The 23,359-nt window shown below is 31.4% G+C and overlaps 4 protein-coding genes across 5 annotated transcripts; 1 reads left to right on the top strand and 3 right to left on the bottom strand.

The window, feature by feature from the left end:
- Positions 1-1,963: 1,963 nt before the first annotated feature.
- LOC111242039 (cell number regulator 4-like) lies at positions 1,964-2,867 on the bottom strand. The gene is made up of 3 exons (XM_022783230.1): positions 2,762-2,867; positions 2,611-2,682; positions 1,964-2,515 (listed from the first exon to the last, which is right to left on the bottom strand). Exons 1-3 carry the CDS (start codon positions 2,865-2,867, stop codon positions 2,253-2,255), a joined length of 441 nt encoding a protein of 146 aa, XP_022638951.1. The 3' UTR covers positions 1,964-2,252.
- A 1,292-nt stretch (positions 2,868-4,159) lies between these two features.
- On the bottom strand, positions 4,160-5,988 carry LOC106766911 (cytochrome P450 CYP736A12-like). The gene is made up of 2 exons (XM_022783218.1): positions 5,104-5,988; positions 4,160-5,026 (listed from the first exon to the last, which is right to left on the bottom strand). Exons 1-2 carry the CDS (start codon positions 5,791-5,793, stop codon positions 4,187-4,189), a joined length of 1,530 nt encoding a protein of 509 aa, XP_022638939.1. The 5' UTR covers positions 5,794-5,988; the 3' UTR covers positions 4,160-4,186.
- A 1,242-nt stretch (positions 5,989-7,230) lies between these two features.
- Positions 7,231-11,046, bottom strand: LOC106769744 (cytochrome P450 CYP736A12). Of its 2 annotated transcripts, none has more exons than XM_014655486.2 (3): positions 10,825-11,046; positions 8,482-9,242; positions 7,231-8,258 (listed from the first exon to the last, which is right to left on the bottom strand). In XM_014655486.2, exons 2-3 carry the CDS (start codon positions 9,172-9,174, stop codon positions 7,416-7,418), a joined length of 1,536 nt encoding a protein of 511 aa, XP_014510972.1. In that variant the 5' UTR covers positions 9,175-9,242; positions 10,825-11,046; the 3' UTR covers positions 7,231-7,415. The 2 variants fall into 2 exon arrangements, with proteins under 2 accessions (XP_014510972.1, XP_014510986.1); XM_014655500.2 differs by having other exon boundaries at positions 8,482-9,221.
- Positions 11,047-19,637: 8,591 nt separating this feature from the next.
- LOC106769735 (cytochrome P450 CYP736A12-like) lies at positions 19,638-21,634 on the top strand. Its single transcript, XM_014655475.2, has 2 exons — positions 19,638-20,364; positions 20,462-21,634. Exons 1-2 carry the CDS (start codon positions 19,672-19,674, stop codon positions 21,305-21,307), a joined length of 1,539 nt encoding a protein of 512 aa, XP_014510961.1. The 5' UTR covers positions 19,638-19,671; the 3' UTR covers positions 21,308-21,634.
- The last annotated feature ends 1,725 nt before the right edge of the window (positions 21,635-23,359 follow it).

Raw genomic sequence — 23,359 nt, 5'->3', positions numbered from 1 at the left:
AATTGTATATAAATGGCATAATAATTGTGTCGAAAGAACTAAACCAGTAAATGGTAAAAAAAATTAGAAAAAAACTTCATACTTTCCACCTAAAAACGCCATCAACCACTAAATCTTCTACACAACTTCAACCCACACTAAACCATACTTTGAAAAATGCCCAAAAAACACAACAACACATAAATGCCTAAACAAATTTAAACAAACTAAACCAACCTTTAATGTTGGTGGCGGTTCCAATCAAAGCTTCCAACGTCGCGGGTCACCGGAACGGACACCACTTCGTCACGCGGAACTCCGATGGACCATGCTTGCATCGACACATTTGTTGGAAGAGGCAGGTTGGCTGAGTAGGAGGGAGCGAGACTCACTCTAGGGTTCACTTTCTCTCTCTAAGCTTGGGTTCTCTCTCGTCTTGTCTCAGATTCAAATTCTGAAATGTGAAAATGAACTTTCCCATTTTCAAACTTTTCCCCATTTCTATTTCCACATCATTCTTATTTTTAAATTTTTTTTCCACGTGAACCATTCATATTTTGACACGTGTTCCGTGTCAAAATGTTGTCAAAAGTTGTTGTTTATATATCATTTTCCTTTACGTTTATGTAACTTTATCATTCAGTCATCAACATCTGTTTCACATTTTTCAGAAACTGTGATATGCATCTCAACATCTTCATGAGACAAGGCAGAAATATAGACGAAGCAAAGACAATATCAAGCAACAATCAAAAGATGTATTTCAGAGATTTACAGTAAAAGGTATTCATACAATCCACACATAAGTTTCTCCTACCTCAAACACTGTAAAATTCGCTAATTCTTGTTACTCTAAGCTCCATTGCTACTTCCTTGAAAGTTATATGGTTCTTCTATTCACCAAAAACTCAGATTATTCTTACATTTATTTTTCTATATTTATATTTGTTAATTTTATTAAACTAGAAGACTGACGTTTTTGTACTTATTTTCAACAATTTAATAGTTTGGATGGTTCTAATAAAAGAGAAACATAATTTCTTGATCTCCGGTTTTGACTACATAACTAATTTTAAATTTTGTTCATATTTTATTTCATTTTCTTAAAAACAGATAAGTTTTGTCGTATGAAATCAAATGATAAAAAGATGTTAGGAAAGGGAAAGACTCTCAGTTGAAAAGAGAGAGAATTTATACGTCATGAATAATGAAAATGAAAAAATTACAACTTCTAAATCACAAAATCTAAATTATTAATATTTATGTAACAAAGACATCATGTTTTCCTAATCTAAAACTATTCGTCTAAAAATAATTTCAACAAAAAGTTTTCAATTCTCTTAATCAAAGATGTACAAGCTTAATTCACTAATTAAATATTAAAAAAAATCAAAGACTACATAATTCAAAGATTAATGGGATTTAACATTTCTATTCTCGTAAGAGAGAAAATAAAGGATTTTTATTCAATTCTTTCAATACAAGAATAATAATAGTTATAAAAGTTTGAATTCACTCTTATAAAATATTTTTCATTATAATTTTAATATTTAAATTGAAAAATATTCATCAGTCTTAATTTCTAATTTACGTAAAAGAATTTTACATGCTTATAACGATAGAGTGATAACCAACTAGACTGAGAGGCATCCCTTTATCATCTAACTTTCTTCTCAGCTGATCTGGTTCTGCTTACAAATATCTTGAAATGAATAACATTTGGTTATACCTCAGACCAAAGCCTCCTTAGGTGTAACACTTTTTAATCTCTTTGTTGGTGATTTGTTCAATATATAAGTGGTTGTTAGTCCAGTCTCTCCCCACGGAAAATTTGGCAAACTCTTACTCTTCAGTATACATCTAACCATGTTTAAAATGATCATGTTTAATTATGATAAGTGTTTAATAATATTATTGTTTTGGATTTACCCAAAGACAAGAAACAATAAACAGAACACAAAATGAAGGAAACAGCTTAGACAGTAGAAAGCCAATTACAGTTCTTTGAAGGAAAAGCAGAAACAGATAATTGAGAAAAAGAAAATAAGCAGAATGAAGTAAGGTCCATGAATGGTAGACTTGAGGAGATCAATATCTAACGAGTCATGGCTGATGCAACACGTGGAGCTTCCATGTTAGCTTTTCTCATCATTCTTTCCTCGTTTGCCTTCCAACCTAGAAAAATACAAATGCAAATAATGAGAGGACCTTGTCCAGAAAACACATATGTGTGGGTTTTCATAATGTTTTTTGCTTAAAACTAGACCACAAGTTTATAAAAAGCATATTTGTGTGCGTAAGTTGTTGACTGAGTAATTATATATACCTATTAAGGGATCAAGTCCACGGTTTTTAAGTTCTCTGTACTCTTGGCAAATAGCACAAAGTATACAACAATTGTGAACGCAGCAATCTGAGCATGGTTCTTCAGGTAAGTTGTAGAGAGATCTTAGCTTGATTCTGAATTTGTATGAATATAAGCAATGCAATCCAAAAAGGCTGAGCCCAAAATATGTCAAACGTGCACGTGTAGCAGCTGCCATTAATATTTTCAACACATATTAGGAAACTAAGTAAAATATTCTTTTCACTGTGAAGTAAAATATTCTTTAAAGATTTGAGTTTACTCACATGTTCTTCCTTGGTCTATAATTTCCGCATTACTACCAAAGGCTTCGGTAGGAGAGCACCACGTATAACAACCTTGATGAAAACAAATGGGAGAATGTTAATATAAAAGACATAGTAATAATAAAAGAGATGGTGTGAATACAGAACTTACAATTTCCTTTGTCGTCAAAGCAATCGTATAAACCAGTTGTCCATTTCCCAGTTGGTGGAGCATTGCTGTTTGGTTGTTCTGCTATCTTACCTTCAACCTCCGACATTTTGAAGCAGATATAACAGACACAGAATATATTTATGTATCAGATTAAGAGATTGGAAACCATGCAACTTTTTCCAAGTTCACTACATTATCTTGCATATATATATAGAGCCACTGGAAAAGCTCCACAGAGTTGCATTATATATTATCTGTCTGTGAGCACCTTTTCAAAATGCAAAGAAATTCCATTACCCTTTATTAAATCCAGCCATTAGTATATTGTTCTACTCACTTTAATATAAATTAGTTTATCTCTTATCAAGCTGTTTAGCTACATATATTAGTTTAAGTTAACACTGCATATAATGAATAAGCTCAAAGATTGACATAAGAGTTATTCAATAAAATTACAATGTACTTCGTGATAATCAAAGAGGTGTAAAAATAACATTTATTTGAAGAAGAAAACAGTAATATTAGATTTATACATTAAAGACATTATCTGAAAAAAAAATTGTACAAGTTAGGAAGAATCGAATTGAAGAAAATCCAACAAATTTTGTTTCTAAAATGATTAAGCAAAATTTGGTATCATTAAGGACTATAGTACTTTAAAGTCTCTGTGTGAACGTGTCAATGTTATGATTTATTTGTTAGACATTTAATTATGTTTTTAAAATGACTTTGCGTTTATCTTTTACAAAAGGGAATTGTGTAATTCTACATACATTATTATAGAGCAATATAAAGGAGGATAATTAAGTAAAAAAGTAATTTTCGGAATAGATTAAGAATTACAAAACAGAGGAGTCGTAAGAGAAGTTCTATAAAACTAATTAAGGTGTAGTTGAATGTTGAATTTTCAAATTGTTATTATTGATTCTAAATGATAATGTTATTTTTTACACTGGTTAATTTCACCATATATCAATTATTATATGTACTTTTATGTATATGCAAGACAAAATTAATTATATTTATACATATAATACGGTATCTTTCAAGTGGATGTTAGATGTGGATAAAATCTAGGTGCATGTTTGTCTTTATTTGGATGTTATTTCTTTCATTTTAATTGGTTATATTTTTCAAATACTATGTTTTTGTTGTTTATAGTTATTTGGAGGTGGTGAATGGTTGCAACAAAAGCTATGTTTTATGTGTTCCAAAGGCAAATGTGATCTTTCACTATGTTTGAAGTCTAAATTGAAGGCAAATATGATCTTTTACTGTGTTTGAAGTCTAAACTAAGACTAACGGTAAATTGATATATATTTATATTCATTGAGCATATATTAAAAATAAAATATAATAAAAAAAAGCAAAAATAAAAAATGATACTATAAAATCAATGCATGTCAAATTTTCATTTCTCTTAAATCAATTCACTAAAGTTTGATAAAGTAGACGATAAGTTGGAATGAGAAGCAAAGGTGTTGCTCGTGGCATTGATAAGCCTGATTTCTCATTCATATCTAATTCATGGCGAGCAATGCCATAAGGTAACTCCCAGTTGAAGCAGTGCACCAATTGTGCTATAACCAATTTAACTATGCTCAAACCCATCATCATTCCTGGACAGCTTCTCCGACCAGACCCAAACGGTATAAGTTGAAAGTCTTGTCCCTTAAAATCTATGTTGCTGTCGACAAATCTTTCAGGGAAAAAAACATGAGCATTTTCCGACCACACTGTAGGGTTTCTCCCTATGGCCCATGCATTTATTATTATTCGTGACTTCTTCTTGATGTAATAGCCTTCTATCACTATATCCTCCATTGATTCATGAGGTGCTAGTAAGGGCACAGCAGGGTGAAGCCTTAGGGTCTCCTTCACAACCATATCCAGATAACTTAGTTTTGCCAAATCAATCTCCTCCACCATCTTCTTCATTCCAACCACATCTTTCAGCTCGTCTTGAACACTTTCCATCACTCTTGGATGTCGCACCAGTTCTGAAATGGCCCATTCAATCACGTTGCTCGAAGTTTCTGATGCACCGATTACCATGTCAAACACAATACCCTTTATGCTTCTTTTATCGATCATAGGTGCATCTTCAACATGTCGATGCATTGGTTGGTCTTTCAACGAAAGTAGTGTGTCAATGAAATCGTTAAGGTGCCCTTCTGCTTTAGGAACCACTTCGTGTTCTTCGATAATCTCCTCCAACATTTCATCAAGCGCTTTATTGATTTTCTTTGATCGTTGTGTTAATCCCTATTATTCAAGAAACAAAATTAATCATCCGAATATAAAGTTGTTGTCTTTATATCAGCAAGTTCTTGTATACAAACCTGAAGATCAAAGGGTCGAAACCAAGGCAAATAATCTGCCAAATTGAAAGCTCCTGAAACGCTCATTGTCTCCAAAAGAATCCCTTTCAAGTCAAATCTATGATCCTTGTTCCTTCCCAGCACCATCTTACATGCCATGTCAATCAAAACTTCCCCCACTCGCTCACTGAGGTTCACAACCTCACGCGCCGCCGCCGCTTCCCTCAACCACTCCACCATCGCCCCAACCTCCCTCTTTCTCAAAGGCGCAAACCGCTCCACCTTCGACGCGCTCAGCAGGTGCGTGGTGCACACCTTCCTCACGCCGCGCCAGTACTCGCCGTACTCTGCAAACGCCACGCTCTCTGGGCCGTACGTGTATTGGGCCGCTTCGAACTTGGGCCTGTTCGCGAAGACAGCGTCGTGGGTTTTGAGGAACAGTTCCGCGGCCTCCGGAGACGAGACCACAACGGTCGGAACGTTTCCCAGTTGTAACGACATTATAGGACCGTAACGTTGGGACAGGGATTGAAGCGAACGATGTAGGAGTGGTTCTCTTCCTCCTACCATCAAGTGGAGGTTTCCGATTATCGGTAACCGCGGTGGCCCCGGGGGAGGCGGTGGCTGTCTCCGCCGTGGCGCGGTGGTGAGTAGGATGTAGATTAACGAGACTAGGGTGGCTAGGAGAATGAGTAGTGTTAGATGGAACATGTTGCTGTTTGGTTTATTGTTGATGTGTGTGAAGCTTTGGAGATGGCAGAAGGAATTGGTTGTGACCTGTATTTATATCTTCTTCGTGCATGGATTGATTCAATGTTGGGTGATGAAAAACAAATGTGATAAAAGTCTGGTGATTCAAAATTTTGAAAGTTTATAAGAAATTAAATTAGTTAGTATTTTAACCTGATTTTGAAAACCCAACAAAACATTAAAAGTACACTTCAAAATCAATTGAGATTGTCTCTTACCGATTCCTAGATTATAAATCAATCTCTCAAACTTTGACCGAAGCATATGTTTGATTTGTTGGTATTTATGTATAGTTTAAGAACTGATAATATGTTAATGTAACGGTTGAAGAAGTAGTGAAGAGGATTAGTGTCTCTATGTGATTTGGGACGATTCTTCTTCAGATAACTCTGATTGTTTTTCTTGATGATTATAGATTTTTTGACGTATGAAATCAGATCACGTATTTTGTGATGATCGAAGAAAAATCCTCATTGGATTTGATTCGAATCTATTTGACAACCAAAGTAAGCATTGATAACTAAAATTAGCAGTGACCTATTGTATTTGGTTAGAACATTTTCAAGATGAAGATATCAAAACATATCCCTAGAAAATGACTGTCCTTGAAGATGAAAAGAATGTTTTCGGCTGGTTTTTTTGTTTTCAGGATTAAAAGTTTATTTATTGTTTTGATAGAGAAAATGCTTCAGATTAAGAGAAAGTTAACTACATTATAAGGTTAGAAAAGACCACAAACCTTCACAAGAACAGTATAATTTATATATAGTTTATCAATAAGATCAATCTGAATGCACCCAGAAGCAGAAGATTTGACCAAATGTGCTGACTCTGATGGATAAATTAAGAATTGTATATCTTTGATGATAAGAATTAATGAACTACGTGTTTAAGAAAAATCTTGTGACGTCAATGAATCTCATGCTTCGTTTTTCGATTGACTCCATTCTCTGCATTCAACATTTGCCAGGAGAGATTACTTCTCAGAATTTCTGTTCTATGCAATTACGTCCTAGTTCGTACATTCTGTTATTTCTTTTCCATGATTTGTTTGGAACTGCTGATTTTCTGCTCCAATTTCGAATATTAGAATACTGAATGTTACGTGCATATATAGACACAAAATCTCAGATTAAATTTTACAAACTGTACAAAATCCAATTTGAAGGTTCATGCAGACCAAATAGTATGAAGTTTAGTAAATCAAATGATTGGGAAACGAATAATTGTCTCTCCATATAATCAAGCATTGCAAGTAACGATAATCCAAACCTGATAAATAGCATGTTATTTCATATTGGTAAATCGGTTAAACATGAAAGTTACACAATTTTAGACTTGCCATTGTTTTGCTTGGGCTAATAATTGATATCTTTTTGAACTGAGCAGGGAAATATATAATATTAAGAAGATACTTGTCTTCTGTTTTTTATTGAACCATGCTATGAATCTTTCAAACACAGTCGTTTGACCCAGTGAGTATACAGACTGGTGCAGGAATATTGTAAAACTGTGTTAAAAAAAAAAGAAATAGACAGAACTATGAGAAAACTATATTTAGCAATTAGCCTGATCTGCATAATTTATTGCTTTCCAATTTCATCTGCTAGGCGATAAGTTGGCACAGCTAGCAAATGCTTACTTCTTGGCATTGTAAGACCAAATTTCTCAGTCATGTCCAATTGATCAGGGGACATGCCCAAAGGAAGCTCCCAATTGAAGCAATGAACCAATTGAGCCAGAACAATCTTAGCAGTGGTGAGACCCAAATGAATCCCAGGGCACCCTCTGCGACCTGAACCAAATGGTATGAGTCTAAAGTCAAATCCTTTTATGTCCACATTGCTATTGGAAAATCTTTCAGGACAAAACTCCTCAGCATTATCTGACCAAACTTTAGAATCTCTCCCCAAAGCCCATGCATTCACTATCACCCTTGACTTTTTCTTTATGCAGTAACCATTTATAGTAACATCTTCTCTACACTCACGAGGTACCAGCAAAGGTGCAACAGGGTACAACCTTAGTGTCTCCTTCACAACTAAGTCCAAATAAGTCAACTTTTCCATATCAGTTTCCTCCACCTTTCTACTTATCCCCACCACACTTTCCAACTCATCTTGAAGTTTCTTCATCACCCTTGGATGCTTTAAGAGTTCTGACATGGCCCACTCAACCGTTGTGGCAGATGTGTCAACTCCTGCAATAATCATAGTCATCACAATAGCCTTGATATGTGTTCTTTCAATCACCGGACCATGTTCATCCTGAGGATCCAGGGGTTGATGCAGAAGTGCAAGTAATATGTCCACAAAATCCTTTTGGCCCTTTTGTTCTTTATCAGAATACTGTTCGTGGTCTTTGATAATCTGCTCCATGACTACGTCAAATGATTTACTCGCTTTCTTTAATCGTTTTACTAGTCCCTGAAAGTCACATCAGAAAATTAAATCAAATATTGTTAGATGATTTTTTGTTCAGCACAGATTCTGTCCTTCAAAGATAATCTTGTTTAAGACACTACTTAAGGGATTAATCTCTTTCAACCAATGTTTTTCGATATTCATAGATGCTAACTCAACCATCAAAATCACAATAAAATCTATACTCTGAAAGATCATTAACAAAACATGCAGCAGGATTTCATACCTGAAGGTCGAACATGCGTAGCCAAGGCAAGTAATCTGCAACATTGAAAGTTCCTGCCAAGTTCAGTACCTCTCGAACAAGGTTCTTTACATCGAATCTATCGTCCTTACTGCGACCAAAGATCATTTTAAAGGTGAGATTCTCAATGAGATCCCCTACAGTATCACTGACATCCGTAACCTCATGTGATGATGCTGTCTTCTGCAGAAAGCAGACAAACTCTGTCAACAGCTCACTTCTCAAAGGAGAATACATCTCAACTTTTGATGCAATCAGAAGTTGTACTGTGCAGAGTTTCCTCATGTTGCGCCAGTAGGGACCATACTCAGAAAAAACTAAGCCTTTACCACCATAGGAAATATAATGGGATGAGATGCTTTTAGGCCTGGAAGCAAAAGTAATGTCATGAGTCTTGAGGAATAGTTCAGCTGTTTCTGGTGAAGATATCACAATGGTTGGAACCTGTCCTAGCTTTAAGGACATTATAGGTCCATATTTTGCTGCAAGGGATTGAAGGGTGCGGTGTGGTAATTTCCCTAGCATGTGGAGATGACCAATAACTGGCAGGGGCTTGGGACCAGGTGGATGTTTTCCATTATCTTGGCCTTGTTTTGCTTTCAACACAGCAACTGATACAACAAATATGAATACCACAAGGAGTATTGCAGGAATAGCTAGTGTTTCAGGAAACATTTCTGATTTTTCTTGATTAAAAATGGAGAATGTGTGGAGTATTCCAGCTACAAAAGAAACACGGGTGACTGCAGAGTGAATGTTAGCTTCGAACGTGAAAATAGAAAAGAAATAAACTTCACACTTCGTGTAATCAATAAATCATACTTGTTAAACAAAGGTAGAGAGTTAAAGCCGAAAGATTATACAGTAAACATTAATTTACTCTAAATTCAATTAATATATAAATTCTGCTATCTCCTCACCAATAAAGTGTTTTTGTTGGATAAGACGAGAAATAGACTAAAAACATGAGGTTGAGGAATGAAGGAAATAGACATTCATGTGAAAAAGAAAAAAAAAAATACAGAAAAAAAGAAGAGAAATAAAAGAAGCTTGGCCTAAGACCAAGAGCATTACAAGTTATCTGCATAAACACAAACGAAGATGACAAAAGCGTAAAAAATGAATATTGGTGATTTATTGACAAGTCCACTCTCTTCAAGGATAAAAACAAAATGCATTGAGTGCATTGGCTTGACAAGTTTGCAGGTCAATTCACTAAAATTAATAATAATAAAACTATTTCCAGTAAAACTTAAACATAAGAAAATTCAAAAAAATGCTACATCACTGATATTCAAAATTTTATTTATTTTTATTACATTTGAGCAAGATGAGCCAAAATGAGTTTCTGAATATTGTTGGTCAAAGGTAATAAACAACTTTATTAAAGAAATACATTGAAAATCATGAAAGAGTGTGGTGTTAGATTTCTTAACAAAAAAAGTTTCCAACTTTGATTACTTGTTTAAGTATCTCAACACAAACATGAAAACACCCTCTTTCCGTATAAAATTAAATAGCTTGACAAATGACAGACACAGTCACGATGCTGATAATGATTCAAATCATATCACATGGGTTTAAACCAGATTCCTGTGGTGCCAGGCAAAACCGACCCTACAAAGATGTTATTTCTCCTAAAACAAGAGTAGTTCCAATTTCAACTTATTATTACTAAATCTCTAACAGCACTACAATGATTAAGAGATTTAATTTAAGAAAAAAAATAATATATCTTGAATGACAGAAGCAAAATACCCCACAAATTCATGAAGCACGACCATAAACACAAAACTCTATGCGACAACATTTCTGTTTCGAAAGAATATATGTAAAACTAAAATTGACAGATAAACATACCTTCTTAAACTATGCTAATTTGTAACAACAAAAGAGAGTTGTACTGCTTATGATTAAAGATGGTAACAGTGGTTGAAGAAAAAGAAAAGAAAGATAGCAGGTTTACTTAGTACTGATTTAGTGGGATTCGGTAGCTGCAGAATAAAATATAATTTTCTTTTATAATATTGTTGAAGAATAGATACAAAATGAATATCCTACAACTTGTTTTTTCTTTATCTGGTGTAGGCAGATTTGTAGAAAAACTGGTTCTGAAACACAGTAGAAAGGGTATATAGTGATTTAAGAAAACACAGTTTCTGAAGTTACAGTCACAGGATTCAACAAATGAGCAGTAAAGTTAAGACTTTTGAGACTCCCAAATTCCTTAAACAAAATAAGACATAATAGGAAACTTTTGGGACAACAGTTTCGTTTGCTTTGTCCCATTGCCCTGAAAATAAGAATAGAATGAGAGAGAGGTACCTTAGTGTGTGATTGTGTGGATCCAACGAAGAGAAATTAGCAGTGTTGGGAACCTCAGCAGAGAGTGCAGAAGACAGACAGAAACGGTAGAAAATGAAATAATTAAAGCAGGAAAACGTGTTTGTATGCCGTTGGCATTGAATGAAGATACATGAATGTGAAATGATTTTGGAATTTTGTTTATATAGGTTCGTGGCAAATAGCTGGTTCAGGCCTTCCGGTCATCGGAGACTTTGGAAAGAAAAATGATACTTCGAATCCACACTTTTTTTATTTTATTTTCATTTCATGTTATTTTTTATTATTTTTTCTCTCTCAAAAATATTAAAATTTATTCTTTTATAATATTTTTACTTTTACTTGTGTTATATTCATGTCTAAATATTTTAAAACATTAGTCAAACTCTTGTAATATCTAGCTTAGAATTTTCAAATACTTGCTATTTTATACTGAAATTGTTTTCTCTTTAGGGGTGTGTTGGGTAATTTGGGGAGAGTGATTGGGGAAGAGTGATTGAGTGAATTTAAGAGTGATTTTTTTTTGTGTTTATTTGAGTGGATTTGAAGGTAATTGAGAGTGGATTTGGGGGTAAAGTTTGTGAAAATTAGTGTAAAATTTGATTGATGTGATAGTCTTAAAAAATTTGTTTAATTGGTAGAAATTGAAGATTACCAAAATATCCCTTGGTATTAAAGTAATATAAAATGATAATTGTTAATGTTATATTTAATTGTAAAAATGTTTATAAGGAGAAAAAAATAAAAAATAATTTTTAAAATATAAAAATGGTAATTTAGTAAATTGAAATAATAATAATAATAATAGTAATAACTATTATTATTAATATTATTATTATTATTAATATTATTATTATAAAGAGGAAAAATCAATTATTATTAATTATTATTATTACTATTATTAATTATTATCATTATTATTAATTATTATTAATTATCAATTATTATTATTATTAATTATTATTATTATTAGTTATTATCATTAATATTATTAATGATTATAAGTATGTTTTTTGTTTTTTATTTTATTCTTTTTTAATTACATGAACGTAAATTATTAAAAATAATTTAATGTTATTAAATGTTAATAAATTAAATTGTTAAAATAAATAAAATTATATTTTTTTTATGATAAAATCCTTACTAGCAAACCAAATCATATGTTCAGGTCGTTACTGTGCATTCACCACCATCAAGCTTCATGTCATGCGTGGAGCATCGTCCACCGAGGAGCCCTTGAAATGTAGGGTTCCTGCCCCTCATGGATATCGAAATCCCTTTCCTCCTCATGGATATCGAAATCTCTTTCTTTGGCCTCGAGTAGAAATCGTGCGTGGTTCGTTAACGTCCCTCACCGTGAGCTCACCGTGGAGAAGGTTGTGCAGAACTGGATCTGCTTCGAGGGCGAGCGCTTCGTTTTTTCCCGGTGACAGAACTGCACCGACCTCCACCCTCCGCGCAGCTGCAGAGAAGAAGAAGAAATGATGATGACCATAACCGGATACAAGATTGTGTGAAGAAGAACGCGTATCCGGATACAAGCTTTTGTGATGATGAAGAACCGTATCTGGATACAAGTGTCTCGGTAACACTTGGTGAGTTTTTCATGGCTTCTGCGTAACCGGATACACCTTCCTGCGTAGCCGGATACGACTTCAATGGTGTAGGCGGGCTCGTGAATACACAATCAAAGCTGGTGCAAGTGGGTGAGGGCAACTGAGAAATATTTAAAATGAAGAGGACATTTTAGACAAAGCCTCGTTGATCCTCCAAATATTCGCAGATGTACAGGTGAATGAACAGTGTGGTAATCTCGCAAATACCTTCAATTGATTGCTCGTAAATCAGCGAAAGTGAACGTGTTTTTTTTATAATTAATGGCTAATAATCAGCGTGAACATGAAAACACCTGCAAGTGAACACAGCCTAGAAAAAGATATTTTAACACAAACTTTTTGCTTGATATATTATTTTACTTTTTATTTTTTTTTCTTAAAAAAATACAAAAACTTATATTTTTTTTATTATTTTATTATTATATTATGTGTCAAATATAAAAATATATCAAAATAGTATTATTCATCACAAAAAATATGTTTTTTAAATCATTTTTAGTAAGATGTTGTCATGAATGAATTTGTGTGTTAACGTCATTTGGTGTAAATTTATATATATATATATATATATATATATATATTTTTTAATTCAACAGGGTGCTAGACATATGATTTGTTTGATTAGGTCAGACTCATAATTTAAATATTACATTTACTAGAAATATATGATATGATTTGATAGAAAAAGATTAACACGTTTCTCATTATTAAATATTGATCTTGTTTAATAAGTTAAACATCTTTGTCACTATAAATTCATATGCTGAAAAAACGTGTATACAACACACCATTAAAAGCAGTGTGACTTCCAAATTGACCAGTAATGGTTGTCTTGTCTTACTAGTATTTTATTAAAGAAAAACTTTTTGAATTTTATACTCTTTCCTCTTAAAGTTTTGAATTTTCAGTCAATGTTTCTAGGCTTATAAAGAAAAAATGAACGTATACGTAATCTTTACATACGTATTTAAATTAGGCTAATTATTTTAAGGGTTTATAAATAGTCATGGTCTTGTGATATTTAAATATATTAAAGAATGAAGATCTTTAATATAATATTTTTAAAATTCATTTAACGAGAACAAGAGTTTGAGTCTTATACTGGATCATTGAATAGTAGCCAAAACTTGGTTATTACTTCTCACAATACGACACTAATGGAAATGACTAAATTATCCTTTATCAATGTTATTATTTTTGTCGTCGCCATTTCTATCATCATTGATGAAGCAGAGAAAGAAGAAAAGAAAGAACGTTAGCAAGGAAAAAGAAGAGAGAAAACCAAAAAGTTTGTTCTGAAAAGTTATTTTCTAAAATTATTTTATGTGTTTTAGAAAACTCTTTTCAGAATACATTATTTCATGTGGAGTGTTCAATAAAATACGTTCATCAATATATATATATATATATATATATATATATATATATATATATATATAATATATATATATATATATATATATATTAGATAATCTTTTCAGAAATTATATTCCAGAAAGTTATCTTTTAGATGCATTTCATATGTTTTAAAAATTTAATTTTGAGAATCTTATTTTAAAAATTTGGAAAAGTTTGTTCTGAAATTTTTTTGAAACATATAATGTAAAAGTAGTCTTTACAAAGGATAAAACGATCTTTTTAAAATTTAAAAAGGTGTACAAAGAAATTGGGGTGCAATAAGTAAAAGCTTATACTTTAATTAAATTTTTTTCTTGACATCTCATCCTTAGGAGGACAATGGGTTGGGTCACGTACGGATACTGTGATATTCAAATCCGATCTGCAAGTAAAAATTATATCCATTACTGTCCTGTTACTCGTCGAATACTTGCATAAAAAAGTCCGTGAATTTTTTCCTACCCGTGTTGAATACTCGTTTTCTTGTTTGGTAGAATAATAACATACAAAAAATATAATAAAAAAATAATAACATATGAAAAAAATTTATGGGCTAGCTCATTTACTCTCTTTCAGAAACCACTAGGGTTTATTCTTTGCAAACAAAGGGGAGTAACCTCCTTCTTCTTCTCTTCTGTTCAAGTCATTCTTTGTTGCCCATCAGAAGCTTCAAGCTTCTTTCTTCTCCCTCTCTCACAGACAACCAAACCTTAAGGCGTGAATGCTTTGCACCTCGAGCAGAGGCACAACCTCACGACGGCAAGAATGGAGACATTGTGGGAGCGGCTCAGGCATGATCTCACATTCGTTGGCGGTTGGCGGTGAACTCGTAGGTCTTTTTGTTGCATCAGGAGACCTTATTCTTCCCTTCTCTGCATTAGGTTCGGGCACCAGTTATAGCCTTAGAGGGTTTTGCACATGGAGATATCCTTCTCCATCTCTTTCCTAGCAGACAACCAGCCTAGGGGCTCGTCCTTAGTGCAACAAAGGCATGACAATAAAGCAGCGAGGGCGTGGTGATGGCACAGTAGTGGTGCGACGAGCGCTTCTGCCTTTAGCGGCGAGCGTTTCGTCTCCTCATGTCATCGACCACTCTGTCCGCCACCTCTGTCGCCATGCTGCAGACTAAGTCGTCATCACTTTTGTGTTTACCTTGTTCTGATGTGAAGAAGAAAACCCTAACAAGGACCCTTATTCTAATTTGAAAAAAAAATCCTAAAAATAAATTTGGGCTTGGCCGAATTTTACATCAGATTAAACAGAAAAGAAAGCCTAATTGAAAATTAGAAAAAATAAAAAAAGATAAAATTGTAATTTCGTTTTTTTAATGGGTAGCGAATACCTGCGAGTACGGATAGTGTGATACCCGAACCCGATCCGTTAATAAGTGGGTATTAAAATACCTTTTACCCGCTACCTAAAGATACCTTTTACCCGCGAATACTAAATACCCGTAACAGATTTTTTTGTCATCCCTAATCATCATTGTCTAAGAATTTCTCTTTTTTTTTTCTTTGAATTTTTTACATGTTAACCTTGTTTGTGTTCTTGTTTTAAGTATATATTATTTTTTTAAAACACTTCAATAATCTCATGAATTAATTGTGTATATAAGGATTATTGTTTTATTTTCTTCATTGCTTTGTTTTTGTTTTCATGCTTTTATTCATTAGTAAGAAAAAAAAAAACTTTAACGTATGTTATTTTCGATTTTTAATGTTTATAAAACGCACCAATATTATAGCAGGAGATTGACGTTGAAATAAAAGAAAAGTTGTTGATTAACATTGAAAACGATCGATTTTTTACATTAACTAGCGTCAAAAATTACTATTTTTTTACATTAATTCAAGTCGAAAATTACTATTTTCTGACATTAACTGAAGTCAAAAATTATGTCAAAAAATGATTACTTTTTTTATGTCTTCCCCTTTATTTATTTTTGATAAATAATAATCATTTTTTAACGATTTTAACAAACCTGAAGAAAATCAACAAATGTAACAAAGTTTTGACATTTCATATGGATTTATTTCAAATTTTTTATGAACTATAAACTATAAATTAAAGCTACTACAAGTGAATGATGTTATAATTAGTATTGTATATGGACTATTTATTTGTGATTTTTGGTTTTGATTGCTAGTTATTATTTTTGGTTCAATTTTTTTTAGCACTGTTTGAAATCCCTATTTTAAGGGAAAAACACCAAGAATCCTTAATTTTGGTACATCTAAAAGTTTAAAAATTATTTGAAATGTCATTTGTTGTATATCTCTAAATGGTCATAACTTATATTTCGGTTGACAGATTTAACATTATAATATATCAATTTGGGATAGAAAAAAATTTCCCATGTCGTGACAGTCCACATAGTTGGCTATTCCTTCTGGATTTTAAAAAAAATGTCGTTTTCTATTTTTCATCAATTTATTTAGTTTTTTTCAAAATTTGTAAAAATATTTCACATATTTAAACTTTGAATTTTGATCTAAAATTTTGTGTTGCGACTTTTCATGATTTTTGGACACTTTGAAAAATTTTCAAGTCATCTAGAACTCTTTTGATTATATTCTCAGTTTTACCCTAAGTTTCGATGTATATGGTGTATGAATAACAAAGAAGTCAACAATACCAATATTAACAATATCAATAAGTTCAACCAATTTATAGTCCATAAAAAACGAAAATGAAAGTTCATAAAAAATCTAAAATGAAACTAACCTTCTTAAAGGTGGATTCGCTGTAGAATAAAGTGTTGCTACTAATGAGAGAGAAAAGAGAACGCACCTATGCTCCAAAGAGCACCTACTCACGAAATCAATAAATCAAAAAGGAAAGAAAATCATACATAAATTACTTAATCAATGTGCATTTGTGTAAAATGAAAAGTGCTAGTCGCTGTAAGCTTCGTTCGAAAAGAGTTTGAGTAGAGAAAAAGGTTTCACACAAAGATAGAGTGAATAAATTTCATCCTTCCACCCAAATTTTTAGTAAATACACTAACATATAATATTTGTAAAGTGATATTCTGACGTCTTATAGTTTTTTGACCTCTCAAACTAGAATATTCGATGTTATACATGGATAAATTTTTACCTTTACATTAAACATTTAATCTAATATAATGTTGGAAATTGAACTTTGATGTCTAATGAGTATATGATGTTAGATAAATATAAATTTTGACGTCAAAATTAAACATTTATTTATAAAAGAAAATACTAATCATTTTTAATATTGACTTATTACCACTTTGAATGCAATGACGTTGAAGCTTTATTTTATACTCGTGATTTCTTCTTACATGCAAACTTTTACATTCATATAAATCATCGTTTTGCATTAAATCTACGTCTACTGTAGTAATTATCTTTCAGCTTTTTTGTTGTTGACTTCAAATTATGAAAAGTAAAAGAAAAATTAAGTTTTAATACTAACTCAAACTAAAACATATGTAGACATTCAGTTGCTATATCTGTAGTAATGTTGCAATTAAACAATATGTGATATGTGTTGAGATACAAACCATTCTTATATTACATTGATATCCAATATAGTTTGTCACACCGCGCTTGGAATTCCATTTCTTGTTACGAATTTAATATATTTTGATTTGTAAACTTTAAAAATAAATAAATAAAATATTTTTAATCTAATATAACTATTCTGATTTATTTTTAAATATGTTTTATATGTTAAAATAATTTAACACGATTAAATTAAAAAGAAATTATTCATTCGTATTTAAAATTTGAAAACTAAAATATATTAAAGGTTGAAAATTTTAATTTAGATAGTAAACATATATTTAAATTCTATAAATAATAATGGTATAAATAAAATTTTTAACTTCCTATTTAAATCATTGAGTAGGTTTGCTATTTTGACAAGAACCAGACATATTTGTGCATGTTATAATCCACACGTCAAATCAGTTTATTCGGTTATGAGAATTGAGACGATACGAGAGTGGTGTCGACAACTTCATTTTCTCATTGGATTCTATGTATGCTTCAAAAATTCAAATCCTATTCAATTATGAGATGATCCACAGTTTTATAAGCTTAGCAACAATAATTGTGTGTTTATTAAATGAGTATGTATCATCTATACATTTTTAAAAGTATACGTATTTATAGGTATATGTAGATATTTGTTAAAATATAAAACACTAAATTAAAAATAAAAAATATTAGAAATATGTAACCAAATTAATCACTCAAATGTCTAAAATTATGAAAACACAGCAGTGGCTTAGAAATCTGTTACCTGGCGTTGGTTAAAATTTTAATTAACAGAAATAAATGTCACCAAATTTATCTCTACCTAAAACTAAAGTGACAACAACAAAATAGTTTTAACGAGTAATTTCGAGGAGAAAGGTTTGGATTATGTGATAAAAATAATAATTAAATTTTAAAAAATAAACACAAACATATTGTATGATTGTTGGTCACATATTAGATAGGTAATTGTTATTCACACATCTCAATGACCTATCTTTTAGATGAAGGATCACGTAATTGGACCGAACAATTGATTGTTGGAGATTAACTATGTCAAAATGAGTTCAAATATGAGTTAATCCAGCTCATGATGGAATTTAGATTGGATTGGGTTGGAAACAAATTGAAATTTTGATATGAATCAATTTTAAACTTGATTTATTATAAATTTGATTTATCTGAGTTGATTCGTGAACCCTAACTTACCTAATTTTTTTAATTTATTAGTTTAAATTCTTTTTTATTGTATTGTATATGAGAATATAAAATAAGATACTTCAATATAGCAAAATATTGTAAATTTATTTATTCAATACTCTATAATTTTATAAATTGATAAGTGATACAAAAATGATCAATTTTATATACTTATTTATTTTGCTTTTCGTATTTGCTTTTGGATTGTATATAGAGTTTATGATAATTTTAGATTGTATTTGAATTTTATTGTTTTTCTTTTTTAATTTTGAATTGTTTCTAGAGTCTAACATCATTTTGAACTGAAATTTGTTTAGATTTTAATTACAATTTGTTTTTAAAATTGAAAGAAAAACTTGTAATTAATTGAGCTACTGAGCCGTTTAATCTACAAACTTGTGGTGATCGAATTTAAATTTTTTTGACTCACTAATAAATAAGCCGGATTAGATTGAGTGGGCAACTCGTGATGAGTGAGGCTGTGTTGCCCATTTTGACAACAATAACTCTAATATTGAACAACTTAAGGTAAAGTGTAATTACTATAAATTGAACCACAATTAGACCCTTGCTAACCAAAAGCGCACTCCAAATCTATAAATATAAGTTTGAGATAAGGAGATAGGTGATTCAATGATATCAGAGTACCTTCTGCAGGTGTCCTCTTATCGGTTTGGACAAACAGATAGAGACTTCGCGTATTATAGTATTTGGACTTCTTGAACTACTTTGTAGACTTTAAACATTGATCACAATCTTACATTTGGAAACATTTAAAATTGAAAACTTTAAATAAAAATGGAACGAATCTAATTTATAATGTTAATATTTAAGCTTGATACACTATCATCAATTTTATTTTATCTTCAATCTCAAATCCCAACTCCCAACAAAGTTTTTGACTTTTGCACGTGAAAGGAAATTGTTCCCACGCCTAAACTTGTCGTGTAACTTAAAGTGTAGGCAATTTGTTTCTTTTTGAAAAAACTATCTATACTTTACTATTTTTGATCATTAAGAATCTAACTACACTATAATATATATAGATACCCTATATCGTGAATGAATATACACAAACCTAGTTGATTTTCCATCAAACAAGCCTTAAAATGTTACTTGAAACATTAGCCGTTCCTGCAACACTCCTTGTGGTATTCATTTTGGTTCTATCCTTCGCCTTGTTCCTTCCAAACCACCTTAAAGATGATAGAAAACATCCACCGGGTCCGAAACCCTTGCCAATTATTGGTAACCTTCACATCCTAGGAAAACTCCCACATCGAACCCTTCAAGCTTTTGCCAAAAAACATGGTCCCATAATGTCCATCAAGTTAGGACAGATCCCAGCCATCGTGGTTTCCTCACCTGAAACTGCAGAACTATTCCTCAAGACACATGATATTGTCTTTGCCAGCAGACCCAAAACTCAAGCATCAGAATACCTATCTTATGGAAGCAAGGGCATGGTGTTTTCTGAGTATGGATCATATTATCGCCACGTGAGAAAGCTGTGCGCCTCACAGCTTCTAAGTGCATCAAAGGTTGAGATGTTTCGTCCTTTGAGGAGGGAGGAGTTACGAGTGTTTGTGAAATCGCTTGAAAAAGTAGCAGCTTCAGGTGATGTTGTGAATTTGAGTCAACAGATTGGGGAGCTTATGTCCAATATTGTCTGTAAAATGATACTTGGCCGTACCAAAGATGATAGATTCGACCTAAAAGGGCTTACTCATGATGTTCTGTATTTGACTGGAGTGTTTAATGTTGCAGATTATTTACCTTGGGCAGCCATCTATGATCTCCAGGTACAACATTCAACTATTATTTAGATCTTAGTATTTCCAAAATCTATTAACAGGAATTCTGTATAGGTTTAATAATTTCCAAAATCTATTATAACAGGGATTGAAAAGAAAACTTAAGAAAGTTAGTACGGCATTTGACCAAGTGTTCGAGCAAATTATCAAAGATCATGAACATCCTACGGATAGAGACAAGAAAAGTCTGCATTCTGAGGATTTTGTTGACATACTTGTATCACACATGCAACAAGCCATGGATCAGCAGGAACATGATCACTTCATTGACAGAACTAATGTGAAGGCTATCATATTGGATTTGATTGCAGGAGCGTTTGAAACATCAGGTGTGGCCCTTGAGTGGGCCATGTCAGAACTCTTAAGGCATCCAAAGGATATGAAGAAACTTCAAGAAGAGTTAACTGATGTAGTTGGAATGAACAGGTTTGTGGAAGAGTGTGACTTATCAAAGCTACCTTTTCTGAATATGGTAGTGAAAGAGACTCTGAGGCTATATCCTCCTGGACCCTTGCTAGTGCATCGTGAGTCCTCACAAGACATTTCTATTGATGGCTATCATATAAAGAAGAAGACAAGAATTTTGATCAATGCATGGGCCATAGGACGAGATCCTAAAGTGTGGTCGGAAAATGCTGATATGTTTTTTCCTGAGAGATTTGTCGACAGTAACATAGACATCAGAGGACATGACTTTCGGCTTTTACCGTTTGGTTCTGGTCGCAGAGGATGTCCTGGGATACAATTGGGTCTAACCACTTTTGGCTTTGCTTTGGCTCAGTTAGTGCATTGCTTCAACTGGGAGCTTCCAATTGGAATGTCTTCTGATGATTTGGATATGACTGAAACTTTTGGCCTTTCAATACCAAGAAGTAAGCCTTTACTGGCTATACCAACTTATCGCCTATCTAATAAGGGTACTGATACATAGACAACATTTTTTTCACAACATTTGAACATCATTATATGTGTCATTGTGTGATTGGTCCAAATGACACAATGACACCACTATGGACCAATCACACAATGACACGTATAATGATGTTTAAATGTTGTCAAGAAAAGTATCTTTATCCATCTAATTAACCTTAGCCAAACGTTTATTTAAGAAACTTGGTTCTATCAGCAGCACCAAAAGTTTAGCAGAAAAATAAGTGACGAGGTTTTTGAGTAATGAGGTTGTTTGTGTTCATTAGATTGGTCATGTTTGCAATGAGGTTCTTGTGGCAGGAATTACAATGGTGTGGATGTTTATTTCTGTCATGTTTACTGATTAGCATTGCTTTTATTACAATTTATGGTAATTGAATGATAAAGTCGGCCATTTAGTGCATTCTTGCAAAACCAACAGTAATAAGCCAATAACATTGAAAGCCTCGTTCTAATGTCTCTAGCAGTGTGCCGATGAAAGTAATTCTTTGATATATAGAAAATTGTACAAGTAAAATAGTTATTAAAAAAACAATTTTTTATATTTATAAAGAAAAAAAAACAAAATAATAAATAACAAATAATAATATCATATAGATATAAAAACATTTTAAGTATAAAAGTATCATTCTTCTTTCCTGACTATTTTTATTTTAAACAGTCTTTTAATGTATACGAATACAAATCAAAGTCAACGACAATTTATTGAAGAAATTATTTCCTTTGTCATATTCCAATATCAAAATAGTTCGGTATTTTGTACGTAGTCGTTTGAGTGGGCAAATCAAATAGTTTTCTATTTGGAATATTTTAGTTGGAGACATGATCTTATAGACTAGCATACATGGAAACGAGTATTTGTTGGGTATTTATTGAGATCTTTCCTTTATAAAAAATTTATGTGTAATTTATTAGTGTGTTCAATGTCATAAATAACCATGAATAAAGGTAGGTAAAAATAATATCATGTACATACGTGAGATAATAATATTGGTTAAATATATTTTTTTATCTTAAGTGAAAAGTGAAATTAATTTATTTTTGAAATTTTGATTTAATTTAGTCATTTAATTTTAGAAAGGTGTGAATTTAATCTTTTTTATTAAATTTGGTTAAGTTTATATGATGTTTTAATTATATTTTTTGTTTTTCCGTTAACATTGAAATAAAATTGTGTCAAACAAAATAAACAACTCAAATAAAAAAAATTATATATAATTACATATGAAAAAAATTTATATATAATTAAATATGAAAAAAATGTATATATAATATTATCTATAATAATTTTATATACGAATTTTTGTTATGTAGGTAACACTGCATTATATAAAAAATTTTGAATCTTGCAAATCCATTTTGTCTATAAAAAACCGTGTTTTTTCTTGTAATGAAAATAGTTTTTTAAAGTCAACTTTTAAAAACCAACAAACCTAATCAATATGATTTTTTATAACATACATTTTATTATTATTTTAAGTTAAATATATGATTTTGGTTATTAAATATGAAATTATACTTTGATGTTGATTCAAAGAATTATTTTCATCTATAAACTTTGCTAATGAATGCTTAATCTTTGTGATAAGATATTCTTAAACAACATCGTAACATGGTATCTTTTACGTCAACTAAATCTCAAATATTTAATCTGATTACAGAGATTAATTCATAAATAAAGTTTGAGAAAAAAACATTGAATGTTTAGTATAAGAACAAAATTCAATTTCAAGATTAAAAAATTAAAAATATATTTAATCTTTTTAAATTTAAAAAGAAATATGTATTTTCTAATTAATATTAGATGATTTTGATTTAGTTATCAAAAAAATTTTACACACTAAATATAGAATATAAAAATATAAATTAAAAAAATTAAATATATATATATATATATATACATGCATACATAATATATACGAAAAATAACATATTTTATTCTTTACGAAATAAGTATCAAAATTTACTCTAATAAATTAGTTTAAGTTCAAATATCTAAAATAATGGTTAAAACTAAAAAAATAACAATAATAAGTAATATACATATCAATGT

Source organism: Vigna radiata, chromosome 1 (assembly GCF_000741045.1).
Source record: "Vigna radiata var. radiata cultivar VC1973A chromosome 1, Vradiata_ver6, whole genome shotgun sequence".
Classification (NCBI taxonomy): domain Eukaryota; kingdom Viridiplantae; phylum Streptophyta; class Magnoliopsida; order Fabales; family Fabaceae; genus Vigna; species Vigna radiata.
The sequence above is the reverse complement of the archived record's forward strand: the minus strand, read 5'-3'. Positions and strand labels throughout refer to the sequence as shown.

What these genes read in the sequence shown, in the direction of transcription:
- LOC111242039 (XM_022783230.1), bottom strand. Translation starts at nt 2,867, where the DNA reads ATGTCGGAGGTTGAAGGTAAGATAGCAGAACAACCAAACAGCAATGCT. An exon ending in CTTTGACGACAAAGGAAATT is followed by an intron (nt 2,683 to 2,761) that starts GTAAGTTCTGTA and finishes GTTTTCATCAAG; the next exon opens with GTTGTTATACGTGGTGCTCT. An exon ending in TATAGACCAAGGAAGAACAT is followed by an intron (nt 2,516 to 2,610) that starts GTGAGTAAACTC and finishes TATTAATGGCAG; the next exon opens with CTGCTACACGTGCACGTTTG.
- LOC106766911 (XM_022783218.1), bottom strand. Translation starts at nt 5,793, where the DNA reads ATGTTCCATCTAACACTACTCATTCTCCTAGCCACCCTAGTCTCGTTA. An exon ending in TTCGACCCTTTGATCTTCAG is followed by an intron (nt 5,027 to 5,103) that starts GTTTGTATACAA and finishes CTTGAATAATAG; the next exon opens with GGATTAACACAACGATCAAA.
- LOC106769744 (XM_014655486.2), bottom strand. Translation starts at nt 9,174, where the DNA reads ATGTTTCCTGAAACACTAGCTATTCCTGCAATACTCCTTGTGGTATTC. An exon ending in TACGCATGTTCGACCTTCAG is followed by an intron (nt 8,259 to 8,481) that starts GTATGAAATCCT and finishes TGTGACTTTCAG; the next exon opens with GGACTAGTAAAACGATTAAA.
- LOC106769735 (XM_014655475.2), top strand. Translation starts at nt 19,672, where the DNA reads ATGTTACTTGAAACATTAGCCGTTCCTGCAACACTCCTTGTGGTATTC. An exon ending in CAGCCATCTATGATCTCCAG is followed by an intron (nt 20,365 to 20,461) that starts GTACAACATTCA and finishes CTATTATAACAG; the next exon opens with GGATTGAAAAGAAAACTTAA.